Raw genomic sequence first — 15,921 nt, 5'->3', positions numbered from 1 at the left:
TTTTTTAGCGAGTGTTGAATTCCACAGGATGAGGAGAAGGAATCACGGACAATTTGGTGACATGTTCTTTTTCTTTCTGCTCGTGTTTGGAGATGAAGTTATTGCTGTTTATTTATTAAGGGCTTGCATGCTTAGTTACTCAGTCGTGTCCAACTCTTGTGACCCCATGGGCTGTAGTCTTCCAGGCTCCTCTGTCCATGGAATTTTTCAGGCAAGAGTACTGGAATGGGTTGCCATTTTCTTTGCCAGGGCATCTTCCTGACCCAGGGATTGAACCCTAGTCTCCTGTGTCTCCTGCATTGGCAGGTAGATTCTTTACCCTATGAGCCATTGGGGAAGCCTTATTAAGGGCTTGCTGAATATATGGCATCTGGGAGTTGGTGATGGACAGGGAGGCCTGGTGTGCTGCGGTTCATGGGGTCGCAAAGAGTCGGACACAACTGAGTGAATGAACTGAACTGAACTGAAGGACAATTTTGTTTCATCTATAATCCCCTCTCACCCCCACTTCCACCCCTAGAATTTTATTTTATTTTAATTTTATTTTCCAGAACTCTCCTGACCAGAGATTGAGCTCATGCCACCTGAAGTGGAAGCATGAAGTCTTAACCACTGGGCAAGTCCCACCCTTCAGTGTTTTGTTGTTGTTTTTTTTTTAAAAGCAAATAGGTTTCCCTAAAAAATGGGACTTTAAACTTGGTGATTACACACGTCACATTCCTGTTTCTCTTTCGTCACCTCAGCAAGACACTAGATATGGTATGGCACCACTTTAAGCCAGTTTAAAGAAGCACAACAAAAGTATCAACGAAGTCTCATTTTAGATGCTGATTACACATTATTTTTTTAAATACCAAGAATTGTGTAATTACTAAAAATTGAATAATTTCAGGGTTGGTAGGCTAGTAGGTCAGTCAAGTTTTTGTCACCACAGCTGCTTAACAGAAATGCCTACCTAGTCTTCATGATCACTCCACTTGTATGGTTTGGAATGGAATAATTTTGGTGACTATTTTTCAGGTTAACACTTGCCATTATTTTAATGTGAAACTGTTTTTAATAGCTCAAACAATGCCATGAAGTGCTGACATTTATGTTTAAAACTCTCTTCCAGCGACTTCCCTGGGGGTTCAGTAGTTAAGACTTTGCCTTTCAGGGCAGCAGTGTGAGTTCAATCCCAAATCGAGGAGCTAAGATTCCAGATGCCTTGTGGCCAAAATACCAAGATAGAAACAATATTGTAACAAATTCTATAAAGACTTAAAAAGTGGTCCAGATCAAAACAAACAAAAAACAAACGAACATAAAAACACAACTCACAGCCATATCAATAGCTCTGGAGTAGAAGTTAATGTGATAAATTGCTCTGAAGAAGGCCAGGCCCGACAACATCCGACATTGTTGAGAACACTTCTGAATTTGGATGCATCTTGGAATCAATGATATGGCACAGTTTAATTGGCAGCTTAAAAATTCCTGTCACCCTGCTTATTTAACTTATATGCAGAGTACATCATGAGAAATACTGGGCTGCATGAAGCACAAGCTGGAATCAAGACTGCCGGGAGAAATGTCAATAATCTCAGATATGCAGATGACACCACCCTTATGGCAGAAAGTGAAGAACTAAAGAGCCTCTTGATGAAAGTGAAAGAGGAGAGTGAAAAAGTTGACTTAAAGCTCAACATTCAGAAAACTAAGATCATGGCATCCGGTCCCATCACTTCATGGCAAATAGATGGGGAAACAGTGGAAACAGTGGCTGACTATTTTTCTGGGCTCCAAAATCACTGCAGATGGTGACTGCAGCCATGAAATTAAAAGACGCTTACTCCTTGGAAGGAAAGTTATGACCAACCTAGACAGCATATTAAAAAGCAGAGACATTACTTTGTCAACAAAGGTCCATCTAGTCAAGGCTATGGTTTTTCCAGTGTCGTGTATGGATGTGAGAGTTGGACTATAAAGAGGGCTGAGTGCCAAAGAATTCATGCTTTTGAACTGTGGTGTTGGAGAAGACTCTTGAGTCCCTTGGACTGCAAGGAGATCCAACCAGTCCATCCTAAGGGAAATCAGTCCTGGGTGTTCATTGGAAGGACTGATGTTAAAGCTGAAACTCCAGTATTTTGGCCACCTGATGCGAAGAGCTGACTCATTTGTAAAGACCCTGATGTTGGGAAAAATTGAAGGCAGGAGGAGAAGGGGACAGCAGAGGATGAGATGGTTAGATGGCATCACCGACTCAATGGACATGAGTTTGGGTAAACTCTGGGAGTTGGTGATGGACAGAGAGGCCTGGTGTGCTGCAGATCATGGGGTCGCAAAGAGTCAGACATGACTGAGCGACTGAATTGATGTCAAATAATGGAGCACTTCACTTGAAGAAATTGTAGATTTGTTGGAATGCAGTCACTAAGACAGGGGTAGAAAGTGACAAGGGACAAGAGGAGAGCTGGGGGGTGGGCTGTCAGGGAAGGCTCTGATGAGGAGATCTGCCACGCTTGGTCCCTTATCTGAAGCTCTAAATCCCAAAAGGCTCTGGAATATGAGTGTTTATCTGTTTTCTTCTTCCAAGTTTGGCACAAAAACCTAACCTGAACTAATGCAAAGTAATTTTTAAGCATAATCTATAATGATAACTTTATTCTACTCACTGTGAAGATCAAATCTGTTTATCTACAGAAATATTAATGTTTGTTGATGGAGCATTATCCCAGTCCCTCATGGGGAGGGACAACAGGAGATGTTACCTACTTTTTTTTTTTCTGGCCATTTTTTGAAGCTTGTGGGATTTTAGTTTCCCAACCAAGGATAGAATCTGGGCCTTTGGCAGTGAAATCACAGAGTCCCAACTACTGGACCACCAGGGAATTCTCTTCACTGCTTTTTTATTTTATTTTTTAAAAAAACATGTTTTATAATTTTTCCTTCTGTCCTTTGATATAGGAATTTATTTTGACTTATTTATTTTTGGCTCTGCTGGGTCTTGGTTGCTGTGTGGGGGCTTTCTCTAGTTGCGGTTCTTGGGCTTCTCATTGCAGTGGCTTCTCTCGTTGCAGAGCACAGGCTATAGGTGTGTGGGCTTCAGTAGTTGCAGCTCGAGGGCTCTAGAGCGAGGGCTCAGTAGTTGTGGTGCATGGGCTTAGTTGTCCTGTCCCATTGTGGAATTGTCCTGGACCAGGAATCCAACCCGTGTCCCTTGTTTTGGCAGCTGGATTTTTAACCACTGGACCACGAGGGAAATCCCCGATGGCTGGATATAATTTAGATATGTGGAGACATGGAGACGTTTTAAGAAGAGGAAAAAGCATCATCTTACATGGCGACAGATGATGAGATGGTTGGATGGCATCATTGACTCAATGGACATGAGTCTGAACAAACTCTGGGAGATGGTGAAGGACAGGGGAGCCTTGCCTGCTGCAGTCCATGGGGTTGCAGTCAGACTCGACTTAACCGCTGAACAACAATAACACATCAGCTTGGGTTTAAGTGTTAAGTCAGTATCCAACTGTTATATTTGCCTTAGAGGCAGAGATGATCTGGATTTCTTTCTTTCTTTTTTGTAAATATTTATACACTCTGTGTGCTTTTCTTTCTTTAAAAGTTATTTATTTATTATTTATTTGGCTGTACCTGGTCTTAGTTCAGCATGCAGAGTCTTTTAGCCATGGCATGCAAACTCTTAGGTGTGGCATGTGGATTATAGTTCCTTTACCAGAGACTGAACCTGGGCCTACTGCATTGGTAGCAGGGAGTCTTAGCCACTGAACCATCAGGCAATTCCTTAAGTGGCATTTCTGATAACTCTTCTCTCTTAATTTGTGTTTCATAGGCAGCTGGAGGGCTGGACTTCCTGTGTTTTGCTTTTCGCCACAGTATTAATCCCCTCCTTTTCCCACAAATCACCTGACTTCCCCGAAAACTCTGTAACACACCCTTTGGCTAAAAAAGAGTGTTAGGCAATCAGTGAAATTCCCCAATCCCTCTTTCCCCGCCTGCTGCCTGGGACAGAGGAGTGTCAGGCTGGAAAAAGGATGCAGTTCTTGTTTCAAAAGTAGAGGGAGCTCCAAGATCAAAGCTGAGCTCCACTTTGCTAAGCCATGGTCTCCCAGCCCCCTCTTTGTTTGGATCAGGGAATTTCAGACATGCACCCTGGGGTAGAGGATCACAGGGACAGAACCAGAGAACCAGATCCAGGGAGGCCGGCGGAGGTTCCTGCAGACGGAGCGCTCAGCTCTGAGCCGCTCTTCCTGGGAGCGGGCAGGGTCGCCCGGCCTGCCCACTGGCAAGAGGGACGGGACTGACCCACTTGTTCCCATCAGCTTCTGAAGGTAAAATCCTTAAACTTGAAGAGCAGAGCTTTGATGGAGGAAAAAGGAAGGCAGAAAACTTTACATAGGGAAGTTTCAGGCAGAGATGGAGGGCTGAGAAGAGCAGAATCCAAAGGAGGGAGAATATAGACCACCTATTTCTCTTAGGTTGATCCCATCCACCTCCATGTCACCCCCACCCACCCACCCCAAACAGTGTTCAGGGTTAGAAGCATATTTGGCAACACTTTTCTAGGAACTACGAGGAGATGTCTTATCTTTTCAGTTAAGGTAAAAAAGAAAAAGAAAAAAGATCTGGAAAATTAAGGTAGGAAATTAAAGGAACAGCTTTTGTTTCCTTTTATGCTCATTCAGCTGCCCCTTTTCTTCTCCCCCCTTCAACTCTGTCTGAGACCACTTCTCCCAAGGTCACTGCCTTCCCTTAGGGAAACAAATCCATTCCTCCATCAGTGGTCTTTGGAAGCATCAAGAGAAATACATGCAGTAATACACAGGCAAGAGAGTTGGTTCGAACTGATAAGGGGGCTCCTTGTCAAAAGCGGAGGGAGACCTGTCCTGGTGGGTTGGTCATGATGGGGACAAACTCCTGAAACCCCAAGTGGAAATGGGGATACTGTTCTGTGAGAGGAGAAGAGAGGCTGACAGAGCGGGGGCAGGAGTGGGGTTGGGGGTGAAGAAGAACAGAGGAAGCAAAGAACTTGGAAAAAGTCTCATGATTTTGGAGAAAAACTGAGAGAAGATCCTGAGAAGCCATCAGAGAAGGATAAGGTTTAGATTCAGTCCAGAACCAGAGCCAGTGTGAGAGAATGGGTGTCATACATCGATGCTTAATGATACAGCTCTTTTTAACCTCTGTGTTATTCTTATCAAGGTAACACTGACCCCTTATCCCCAAAGCAGGTGCCTGTGTTGTTAGCCAAATACTGCCAGGCCTGCCACCCCTTTAGCTCCAAAGTCAGAGGTGCAGAGAGCCAGGACCAAGAGATGAGCTGCTCACCAGGAATGAACAAATTACCAGAGATGTGGTGAGTGATCACAGGTCTAGAGAGATGTACATGGAATGCATTCCCTTCATCCTCTCAAGAAAACAGCTCAGATCCTAAGCCTGGGTTTGGCTTTGCCCGAGGCCTTTCTGCTTCATTCCAGCCCAAGATTCTCTTCCACATACTGGTGCCCTTCGCCTCTCCCCTCCCTTCTCCTTGCCCTAGTCCACTCGTCCCTGGGTCACCCACCTCTCCAATTGCCTTTATTTATTTATTTTTTTAGGTGCATTGTCCTGTTTTCCCTTGTGGCCTGGGTTTATGCCGAGCCTGCTATGTATGGGGAGGTTCTATCCCCTAACTACCCTCAGGCCTACCCCAATGATGTTGAGCAGTCTTGGGACATAGAAGTCCCTGAAGGGTACGGGATCCACCTTTACTTCACCCACCTGGACATAGAGTTGTCTGAGAACTGCTCCTATGACTCCGTGCAGGTACACTGTGATGGGCACGAAAGGACGGGGCTGGGGTGGTGGACTGAGAGGGTGAGCACACAGTAGTCCTAAGGTGGGGAGTGGGCTATCTCTCTGCCCTCCATACCCAAATATTACCCTTTCCTTGCTTCTTTCGACTCTTCTCATAGATAATGTCAGCAGGCCTAGAAGAAGGGAAACTCTGTGGACGGAGGACCAGCAAGAATTCCGACTCCCCAGTGGTGAAAGAGTTCCACATCCCATACAATAAACTCCAGGTGATCTTCCGGTCAGACTTCTCCAACGAGGAGCGTTTCACCGGGTTTGCTGCGTACTATGTTGCCGAGGGTAAGGCTCACCTCTCTGTGTGCCTCATTGATCCAGCCCTGAGACTGGAAGCAGGGTAAACATTGAGCAATGCAGGGAGTGAGGATCCCATTTGTAACTCTTATGAAGTATTGACTTAGCTTGGATCACTCCATGAATTGCCTTTGTGAAAATCAAACGTGTAATCAAACGTGTATCTTGGTGGTGATGACGGTAATGAAAAAAATAGATAAAAAACACCCCAGTGATTTATTGAGAACCACTATGATCTGGGTATTGTGTTAAGAACTTTACTTATATTAATTAAATCTTTACCTAAATTATATAATTTGAAGAGCTTCACAAGTGGCACTAGTGGTAAAGAACCCACGTGCCAATGCAGGAGACACAGAGTCACGGGTTTGATCCCTGGTTCGAGAAGACCCCCTGGAGAAGGGAATGACAACCCCTCCAGTATTCTTGCCTGGAGAATACTGTGGACAGAGGAGCCTGGTGGGCTACAGTCCGTAAGGTTGCAAAGAGTTGGACAGAAGCGACTTAGCACTCACTCAAATTATATTTATTTACTTAGGGTTGCACTTGGGCGTCATTGCTGCACACAGGCTTTCTCTCCTTGCTCTCTTGGGTGCTACTCTCTAGTCAGAGTGCATAGGCTTCTCTTTGCCATGGCTTTGGCTTCTCTTGTTGCTTGGGCTCTAGGCCATGTGGGCTTCAGCAGTTGTGGCATGTGGATTCAGTAGTTATAGTGCAGGAGCTTAGTTGCCCCGGGGCATGTGGAATCTTCCTGGTGATCAAACCTGTGTCCCCTGCATTGTCAGGCAGATTCTTAACCACTGGGCCTCTAGGGAAGTCCTACCTCAATTCTGAAAGTAGGTGTTACTATCTCTACTTAAAGATAGGAAAAGTAAAGATTAAGAAAGTTAAATAGCTTGCCAAGGCTCACACAAGGAATGAGTGATATTCAAACCCATTTAACATATAGCAAACAAACTTTCACATTCTATGTGCATCTACACCTAACTTCCGGGTATCATGATATTAGAACAAGCCAAAGTCTTGTTTAGATTTGACAGAAGTGCCAGCATCATGTAAGGTAACACAGTTACTAGTTGTTCCTCCCTGCAGAAGACATATCATGTTGAGCTTGCAGAGTGCTGTCCCTGGAGTGGAAATGCTCTGTTTATGAAAAAGGTCAAGGGTCTTTGGTGTTGACAGCTCCCACTACAGATGCACAATGGTAGAGCACAACTCTAGAATCATATTTCAGGAGAGTAACATAGAATAACTGGAGGAGGGCATGGCAACCCACTCCAGTATTCTTGCCTGGAGTATCCAATGGACAGAGGAGCCTGGCAGGCTACAGTCCATAGGGTCACAAAGAGTTGGACATGATTGAAGTGACTAGCATAGTATAGAGTAATGGTATCCTGAAACATGATTCATTGACTGTCTCTAAGCAACAGACCCTTCCTACTTTTCTTACACTTGCCGTTTTGGGCTTAACTTCATTCTTCCTTCTAGGTCTTTGTCCTTGACCACCATCTTTCTCTGCTCTTTGTAGATGTAAACGAGTGCACAGCCTTTGCAGATGCTCCTTGTAGCCACTTCTGCAATAACTTCATTGGTGGTTACTTCTGCTCCTGCCCTCCAGACTACTTCCTCCATGAAGATAAGAAGAACTGTGGAGGTGAGCTTGGCATCAAGAGAGGTGAATGTTCCCTGGGGTTTGGGTTGGCTGCAGGCTTCAGTAAGGTGTCTGTCTACCCTTTTCGATTTTGATTAGCCCTGGCCTTGACTTGGCATCAATTTTTAGTTACTCATAAACAGAAGGGGAGCCACAAGAGTGGAGGAAGATAAGCCTACAGGGTCAAGTTAATTAATTGGAGAAGAGAGATAGGTGTCAACTTGGGCCTCTTCATAATCATGAAAAGCTCCACATAAGCGATGCGATGGAAACCCAATACATATTAGGTATTTCTGCTGTTATGCATTGGTGTGTAATTGTGGCACAGGGGCTTCAGTTCATGAGAAGGGTCATAGAAAAGAGCTGGGACTCCTTGGTCTGACCCTATATTTGATTCTCCTTTTCTCTTTTTCTTCCTTAGTCAATTGCAGTGGGGATGTATTCACCACAATGACTGGGGAGGTTGTAAGTCCTAATTACCCCAGTCCATACCCAGAGAGCTCAAGGTGTGACTATCAGATCCAGTTGGAGGAGGGGTTCCGAGTGGTGGTGACCATGCGGAGAGAAGACTTTGATGTGGAACCAGCTGACTCCGAGGGCCACTGTCCTGACAGTTTACTTGTGCGTGATGGATGATCAGTTTTCTTCCAAATCACTCAGAGAGAGTTCTCCCTGAAGACACATTATCTAGCTTTCTGTCCCTTCTTTTTCTCTTTCACTCCTTCTTATTTTATTTTACTTTTATCCCTTCCATGTTACCTTTTTCTTTTAGTTCTTTCTCTCTTCTGATTTCCCCATTTTGATTCTCTTCAGTTTGTGACAGAAGACCAGCATTTTGGTCCTTACTGTGGGAATGGCTTTCCTGGGCCACTAACTATTGAAACCCAGAGCAGTGCTCTCAATGTCATCTTCCAAACTGATGGATCAGAACAAAGAAAGGGATGGAAATTTCGTTACCATGGAGATCGTGAGTAACCTAGAAGCTGCCCTTTGGTTGGTGGGACCAGAGTCCTTGCCCAAGGTAAAATCAAAACAGTAGATTGTTGTACCGATGGGTATCCTGAGGACACAGCAGCTCCTCAGCACCCTGTAATCCTGTCAGTAGTTGTGAGAAACCCTCAACTTCTAGGAATCCTTAACTGGATTTTCAAGTGCAGATGGCCTGGGGGTGGTTAGTTAGTAACGTCATTATTCTATTTTATTTCATTTCATTTCACTGCCAGACTTGCGAGATCTTAGTTCCTTGACTAGGGATCAAACCTGTGCCCTCAGCAGTGAGAGCGCTGAGTCCTAAGCACCGGACTGCCAGGGAATTCCCTGCCATATTATTTTAACCACCTCTGTGTTGGAATGCTGGGTTTCAGGACTGAGGATAAGTCAACAACGGTAGAAAATATGTTGTTGTTTAGTTGGTAAGTTGTGTTTGACTCTTTTGTGACCCCATGGACTGCAGCCTGCCAGGCTTCTCTGTCCATGGGATTTCCCAGGCAAGAATACTGGAGTGGGTTGAAGTTTCCTTCTCCAGGGGATCTTCCCGACCCAGGGATCAAACACTCATCTCCTGCATTGGCAGGTGGATTCTTTACTACTGAGCCACAAGGGAAACCCAACAAATGTAAGAATGATTATATATAATAATGATTCTCCAACGATTGGTAAATTTCTTTTCCTATCCTTTTCAAGCAATCCCTTGTCCTAAAGAAGTCATTGCCAATTCCTTCTGGGAGCCTGAGAGAGCAAAATATGTGTTCAGAGATGTGGTGAAGATAACCTGTAGGGATGGGTTTGAAGTTGTGCAGGTAAAGCACTATCAGGGGCCCCTCTTTAATCCCTAGGTCAGGATGAGCATACTGGAATCATCTGATCAGTTACTGAATGTTCTCGTTTGAGTGAGGTCTAGCACCTTCTCCATAGAGAACCCCTCAGGATCTCTAGTTGTCTTCTCAGCCATGAAGATCCTTGGACATTTTCACATTCTCCTTTTGGCTTCAGTCTTCCTAAGGAAGGGGCTGGTATGCTGGGACAAAGTTGTCTTTTAGCTCCAACTCCTGGATGGTTTGGGTCATTCTGCTAAGATGTCCCCAAGCTTCTTGTAGTAAAGACTTCTCATTGATCCAAGGCCAGAGAGCAATTCCATTTTTGGCTTTTGATTCCTTGCATCTCTCTTTATAAACTAATATTGATGTTTATTTTTTTCCAGGGAAGTGTTGGTTCTCCATCTTTCTACTCTACTTGCCAAAGCAATGGAAAGTGGAGTAATTCTAAGCTGCAGTGTCAACGTATGTATCTCTTTAAAACGGGACTACTTTTGTCAAAAAGTGGGCGGTGGCCCAATTCTTGGAAATCCCCACCCATTTCCGAAAATAGTTGGAATAATTCTACTCATTAGCCTATGAAATTACTCAGTCTTATGAAAACTGACAACCCTGGTGCCTTACTCAGTCTATGGAGAGTGTATCTTTCTGAATAAACACTCTTTCCCTTAAAAAAGCAGGGGGGGGCACCTTTTTTCCCTCTCCCAAAGGAAATGGAAAGATTAAGGCATTGAGATACAAATGCATGGTTTCTTCTTAAGCTTGTGAGATAGTGGATTGGGTTTCGAAGGGAAGTCAGTCGTAGAATCCTAGTTCTGATCTGACCCCAGGCCGGCCAGACTAGCAGGTTTCTTATAAAGAAAGGGTCTATGAGTTAGTAGAGTTAATAGCATTCAATGGGTCCATTTCTACAGAGGCCTCACCAACCACTGGGAACCAGGTTCATTCTTGCAGCTTTCTAGGGGCCATCTGAAGTGGCAGGACTCAGTAGGCTGGGGAGATGAGCATGGCCACAGAGAGGCTGATGTGGGGGATTCACCCCAGATGTGCTTATGGGTGGAGGAGGCCCGGAAGGAGTGAGGAACAGAGCTGGGAAGATGGGCTGGCCCAGGGACTCTTCCTGGGAGGAAGTATCTATCCTGATCATCTCTCTCCTGCCTTCTTCCTGTAGCCGTGGACTGTGGCGCTCCTGAACCCATTCAGCATGGTAGAGTCGAAGATCCAGAAAGTACTCTATTTGGTTCTATCACTCGCTACTCTTGTGAGGGGCCATATTACAACATGGAATATGAAGGGAGCGGTAAGGTTTCTTTGACTAAAGAAAGGAGAAAGAAAGAGTGAGAGTGTTGGAGGGTGAATAGTACAATCTTCCTGGGTTGGAGAGAGTTTGGAGAGAATGAGGGAGATGGGCGAGCTTTGTTCATCCTCTTTGTTTAGTCTAAAGATACAGTTTTCACACAGGATGGGGTTGGGGGCATGGGTTGTACAGGATCACCTGTAGAGTATCATAGAGGTCACCTAGCTCAGCTTCAGGAACTCCCTCTAAAATATCCATTTTGATGTGGTCATTCAGGTTTTGACCAAATATGTAACCCACAGGAGTAATGCTTCCAGCTTCAAGTCTCTATTCTATGATGACTCTTTTTTGTTTCCACACCATGTGGCATGCAGCATCTTAGTTCCCAATCAGGGTTCAAACCAGTGCCCCCTGCATTGGGTGCACAGAGTCTTAACTGCTGGAACACCAGGGAAGTCTTACAACTGACTTTCTTGATGGAAAGGCCTTGGTGGTGCTGGATGAAAGGCTGGATGGCTCATGATATGTCCCAGTTCATTTCTTTCAATTTAATTTCCTACTTGAAGCACTTTCCCAGCCTCCACCTTAATCCTCTTCCTTCTGCTTTGGAGAATGTTCCTTCTAATCCCTGGGCAAGGGGATTGTTTGGGGCCAAAGGGATTGTTTAGAGAATGTTCTCAAGATTATTTTGTGGTAGGTTTGATCCCATTGCCTCCTAAAATCCCAGAGGCACTGAGGCTCTGAATGGAAGGCAGAAGATAAGTGAGAAGATGTGATGGTGAGTGTGTCCCTTCTCTCTGTGCTGTTTCAGAGGAGTATCGCTGCAGTGGCAATGGGAGCTGGGTGAACGAGGTGCTGGGCGCAGAGCTGCCGAAATGCATTGCAGGTAATCAAGGCTCAGACTTGGGTAGAGGGCGTGTCCTCAGGTGTGTGTGCATAGGGCTCACCTTCTAAAAGGATTGTAATCCTCTCGGGAAGGGACTTGATGGTCTGAGCCTGCCAGAGCCTAGCTCAGTGAGGTGGAGACAAATCTGGGCATGGATCTGCCAGGGCCTTGGGGAATTCATCAACTGCACAGTCAGGGCAACTGACCCGAAATAGAAAAGTCAGTCAGTGTCAGTTGGTGTCAGAGTCTGAGCTGATTACGTTTGGCAATGTTGGTGTAGTAAGAGGATCTAGGATTGCTAAAAACAGGGTCTGAAAACTGAGAGTGAGCAATCAACACTTAGAAACCAGATTAGTTGAATATCCTAGTTATTATATTAAAAGCCTATCTGGCAACAAGATACAGAAGAATGAAAGAAATAAGGGGTTGAATAGAGATTAGATGGCTTCCCCTGGTGGCTCAGATGGTAAAGAACCTACCCGCAATTTGGGTTCAATCCCTGTGTCGGGAAGATCCCCTTGAGTAGGAAAATGCAACCCACTCCAGTATTCTTTCCTGAAGAATTCCATGGACCGAGGAGCCTGGTGAGCTAGTCCATGGGGTCAGAAAGAGTCAGACATGACTGAGCAACTAACACTCAGACCATCATTATAGAGATTAGAGTTGAGTGGAAGAAGACTCCCAGACAAAGCCAGGAATATAATAATGATCCTCGTAGTAACAACATTATAATTGAGAGCTAGGGACTCAGCTAACTAATTGAATTTATTATCTCGTTCAATCAAGTCTTTGCAATAACCCTCTGGGTGAGGTGTTATTGGTCCTGCTTTACAGTTGAGTGAATTCATTGTGAGTTCACAGTTCAGGAAGTGATGGGATAGGCTTTGAACCCGCATCTGTCTGTTATGCTCAAGTCAGAGTCCATTTGGGCTGACTAGTGTGGGATTTAGGTAAGCCAACTTGATCTGAAATACAATTCAGTTTTAGTTGCATTGGGTAATGGTAAAGCAACATTACCTGGGTCATTGGAGGATGAGATGAAAGATGGGTAAAGAGAACCCTCTCTTTGCCCTACATCCAGTTACTAGGAGGGACTTGGCTGCAGTTAGGGCTTGAATGAAGAAGGTGATAAGTGTTGGAGCTGGGCATCAGAGGCAGATAGAAGGCTTGCCTTCCCACTACATGTGTGAGAATAGAGTCTCCCAGCTCGGGCTCCTAGTTGGGTCCCTGACCTGATGTGTTGAGCTTGGGGTCACATGTGCCTCCTGTAGGACTGCGAGTTAAGCTGTCCATAGTGTGAGGCTCATTTAGGTTCAGTACTTTATACACAGGCTCAGTTTAACCAGTCTCCCCCACAAGCCTGCTCTTGGCACTGGCGATGTGGGATATTTGGTCCTTAGGTGAGTTCAGATAAGTCAGGCACTGAGACGGTTGACCAAATACAGTAAGTCCCCTACATATGAATGAGTTCTGTTTCAAGAGCATGTTCATAAGTCCAATAACATGAGCTTAGGTACCCAACTAACACAACTGTACTGTACTATAACACCTTATAGTGTAATAATGGGTTATAATACTTTTCACACAAAGGGTTTATAATACTTTCACACAAATAATACATATGCAATACAAAACAATACAGAAAATAAAGACAACATTTTCTTAAAAAAATCTTTATTTACTTATTTGGCTTTGCTGTGTCTTAGCTGCAGCATGTGGGATCTAGTTCTCCAATCAGGGATGGAACTCAGGCTCTTTGGCTTGAGTGCACAGAGCCTTAGCCCCTGGGCCACCTGAGAAATCCCAAGAAAACACTTTTAATCTTACAGTAGGGGACCTTGAAAAGTATAGTAGTATCATTCAGCAGCTGGAGCTTCTTAGCAGTACCAGCCATATCGTTGTTTTTACACTGGCTTCCAGACATCCTGGGCTTGAAGTAGAGATAGTATACTACTGTGCTCTACCCACTGTACAGTAAGTTCACAAAAGCACAGCCACTTGTAGAGAATGCATGCACAGGACAATGTATCCCAGATACCTGAACTTACTTACGTGCTTGGATGTGCAAGCGCATGTTCACATCTTTGAAAGTTTACAACTTGAAGGTTGGTGTAGGGGATTTACTGTATAAGGTTGGCTGTGTTGTGCTGAGAACAATGAAGCCCAGCAGGTGTTTGAGTGGTTGGAGGATTGCTGGAGGCCAGCGACTTACCCACCTTGTCCTTTTTCCTTTCTAGTCTGTGGCATCCCCAGCGAGCCTTTTATATCAACACAGAGAATATTTGGAGGCTCCATGGCGAAGATTGAAAATTTCCCCTGGCAAGTTTTCTTCTTGAACCCATGGGCTGGTGGGGCTCTCATTGATGAATACTGGGTACTGACAGCTGCCCATGTCATGGAGGGAAACGATGTCCCAGTGATGTACGTTGGGTCCTCCTCAGTGGTCACCTCACAACTGGCAAATGCTCAGATGCTCACTGCCGAGAAAGTGTTTATCCATCCAGGTTGGGAGGTCTTGGATCCTTCGATAGTACGGAAGAATTTTGACAATGACATTGCACTGGTGCGGCTGAGAGACCCAGTGAAAATGGGACCCAAGGTCTCCCCTATCTGCCTACCAGGCACCTCCTCAGAATATGACCCCCCGGAGAACGTCCTGGGGCTGATCTCAGGCTGGGGTCGAACAAATGCCAGAAGTCATGTTATTAAGCTCAGAGGGGCAAAGCTACCCGTTGCTCCCTTATCCAAATGCCGGGAGGTGAAGGGGGTCAATCCTGGAATAGATATCAGTTCTTTTGTTTTCACTGAGAACATGATCTGTGCCGGTAATGACAAGGGTGTTGATAGCTGTGAGGGGGACAGTGGTGGGGCCTTTGCTGTACAGGACCCTAAGGAAAACAACCCCAAATTCTATGTTGCTGGTTTGGTGTCCTGGGGTCCCCAGTGTGGGACCTACGGGATGTACACTCGAGTCAAGAACTACGTTGACTGGATAAGGAAGACAATGCAGGAATATAGTGCCCCCAGTGTAGACTAACCATACAGGTCCCACCAGCCTCTCTGAGGGCTGTGACCCCTCTGGACTTTCTGTTCCTCACAATAATCCCATTATTTCACCATGACTGAGAGAGAATGTGGGAGTATGATTGAACTATATATAGAAATTGATTGTCGAGGTACCTGGTCGGTGGTAGGGTTCCACTCGTGTTGGTCATTCTGTGTAGCTGGAGTCCATGGGGTCCTCTCCCCTGAGTCCATCCTGTGGACTACAGTGTGCAAGGGAACCCCTTTTTTTCTTTATTCACGGGGGTCCTCTTTCTGGATGACCCACTCCTGTTCCAGTTCTGACTCTGAAATTTGCTATGGGGCATTCTCTTGATTTTTTTTTTTTTGTTTCCCCTTTACCTGTTTGAAGTTGACAGTATCATTTCTGCTATGTACTTGTAATAAAGCATGTTTATAACCCAGTGCTGGCTGACTTGTCTCATTCCACATCAAGACTTCGGCACCATAGAAAGGGAGTTTAATGGGCTGTTGTGTCCTGGAAACTCAGGGCCCTCGCAGCTCATATTTAAATAAATGTCATGAACACAGAGAATCAGCTTCTCTCCTCTCTTCCAATGGAGAGTAACTGAGCATTGTGGATTAGTATAACATCAATGTGAAGTGCCATGTTCTGCTTTCTAAACTCATCAAACATACTTGAACTTCAGTCAGAAGTCCACATACAACAGTTAGAATTGGCTGTTTAAGATCTTAGAGTCTAAAATTTGAAGGTAAAAATTGCTTCAATATGTCTCCTGAAAGTGAGTTTTACTTTTGTGAACATTTGTTTAATACAAAATTATGACCTAATGAAAAAGAAAAACGAAAGAAATTCCCCATGCTCTCATCTGTTTCCCTGGTGGTTTTGGTTAATTTGTCAGTCAGGCAACAATGTCTTCTCTGGATTGAATGCTGCTCTGAGATGTTACAGTTTATTCTGGTGAGGAGAGACCCAAAGTCTCCCTTCTACTCTTTTCCAAGCAAACAGAAAGACAAGCAAGCAAGCAAACAAAGAACTCTTCATTTCCACAAAATGATCAGTGGTGAAGAAGTACTGGACAATAGAGACTAGTATTTTCCT

The 15,921-nt window shown here is 44.8% G+C and overlaps 1 protein-coding gene across 2 annotated transcripts; it reads left to right on the top strand.

Moving 5' to 3' along the window:
• The first annotated feature begins 4,184 nt into the window (after positions 1 to 4,184).
• C1S (complement C1s) lies at positions 4,185 to 15,262 on the top strand. Of its 2 annotated transcripts, none has more exons than XM_081588038.1 (12): positions 4,185 to 4,334; positions 5,235 to 5,359; positions 5,601 to 5,808; positions 5,958 to 6,135; positions 7,676 to 7,801; positions 8,220 to 8,419; positions 8,612 to 8,765; positions 9,482 to 9,597; positions 9,999 to 10,077; positions 10,784 to 10,912; positions 11,721 to 11,795; positions 14,033 to 15,262. In XM_081588038.1, the coding sequence occupies exons 2-12, from the start codon at positions 5,319 to 5,321 to the stop codon at positions 14,830 to 14,832; spliced, it is 2,106 nt and encodes a 701-aa protein (XP_081444164.1). In that variant the 5' UTR covers positions 4,185 to 4,334; positions 5,235 to 5,318; the 3' UTR covers positions 14,833 to 15,262. The 2 variants fall into 2 exon arrangements, with proteins under 2 accessions (XP_081444164.1, XP_081444163.1); XM_081588037.1 differs by having other exon boundaries at positions 5,232 to 5,359.
• The last annotated feature ends 659 nt before the right edge of the window (positions 15,263 to 15,921 follow it).

Source organism: Giraffa tippelskirchi, chromosome 4 (genome assembly GCF_054371585.1).
Source record: "Giraffa tippelskirchi isolate mGirTip1 chromosome 4, T2T-mGirTip1v1.2.pri, whole genome shotgun sequence".
Lineage (NCBI taxonomy): Eukaryota > Metazoa > Chordata > Mammalia > Artiodactyla > Giraffidae > Giraffa > Giraffa tippelskirchi.
Note: the sequence above shows the minus strand (reverse complement) of the source record. Positions and strands in the feature narration are given on the sequence as shown.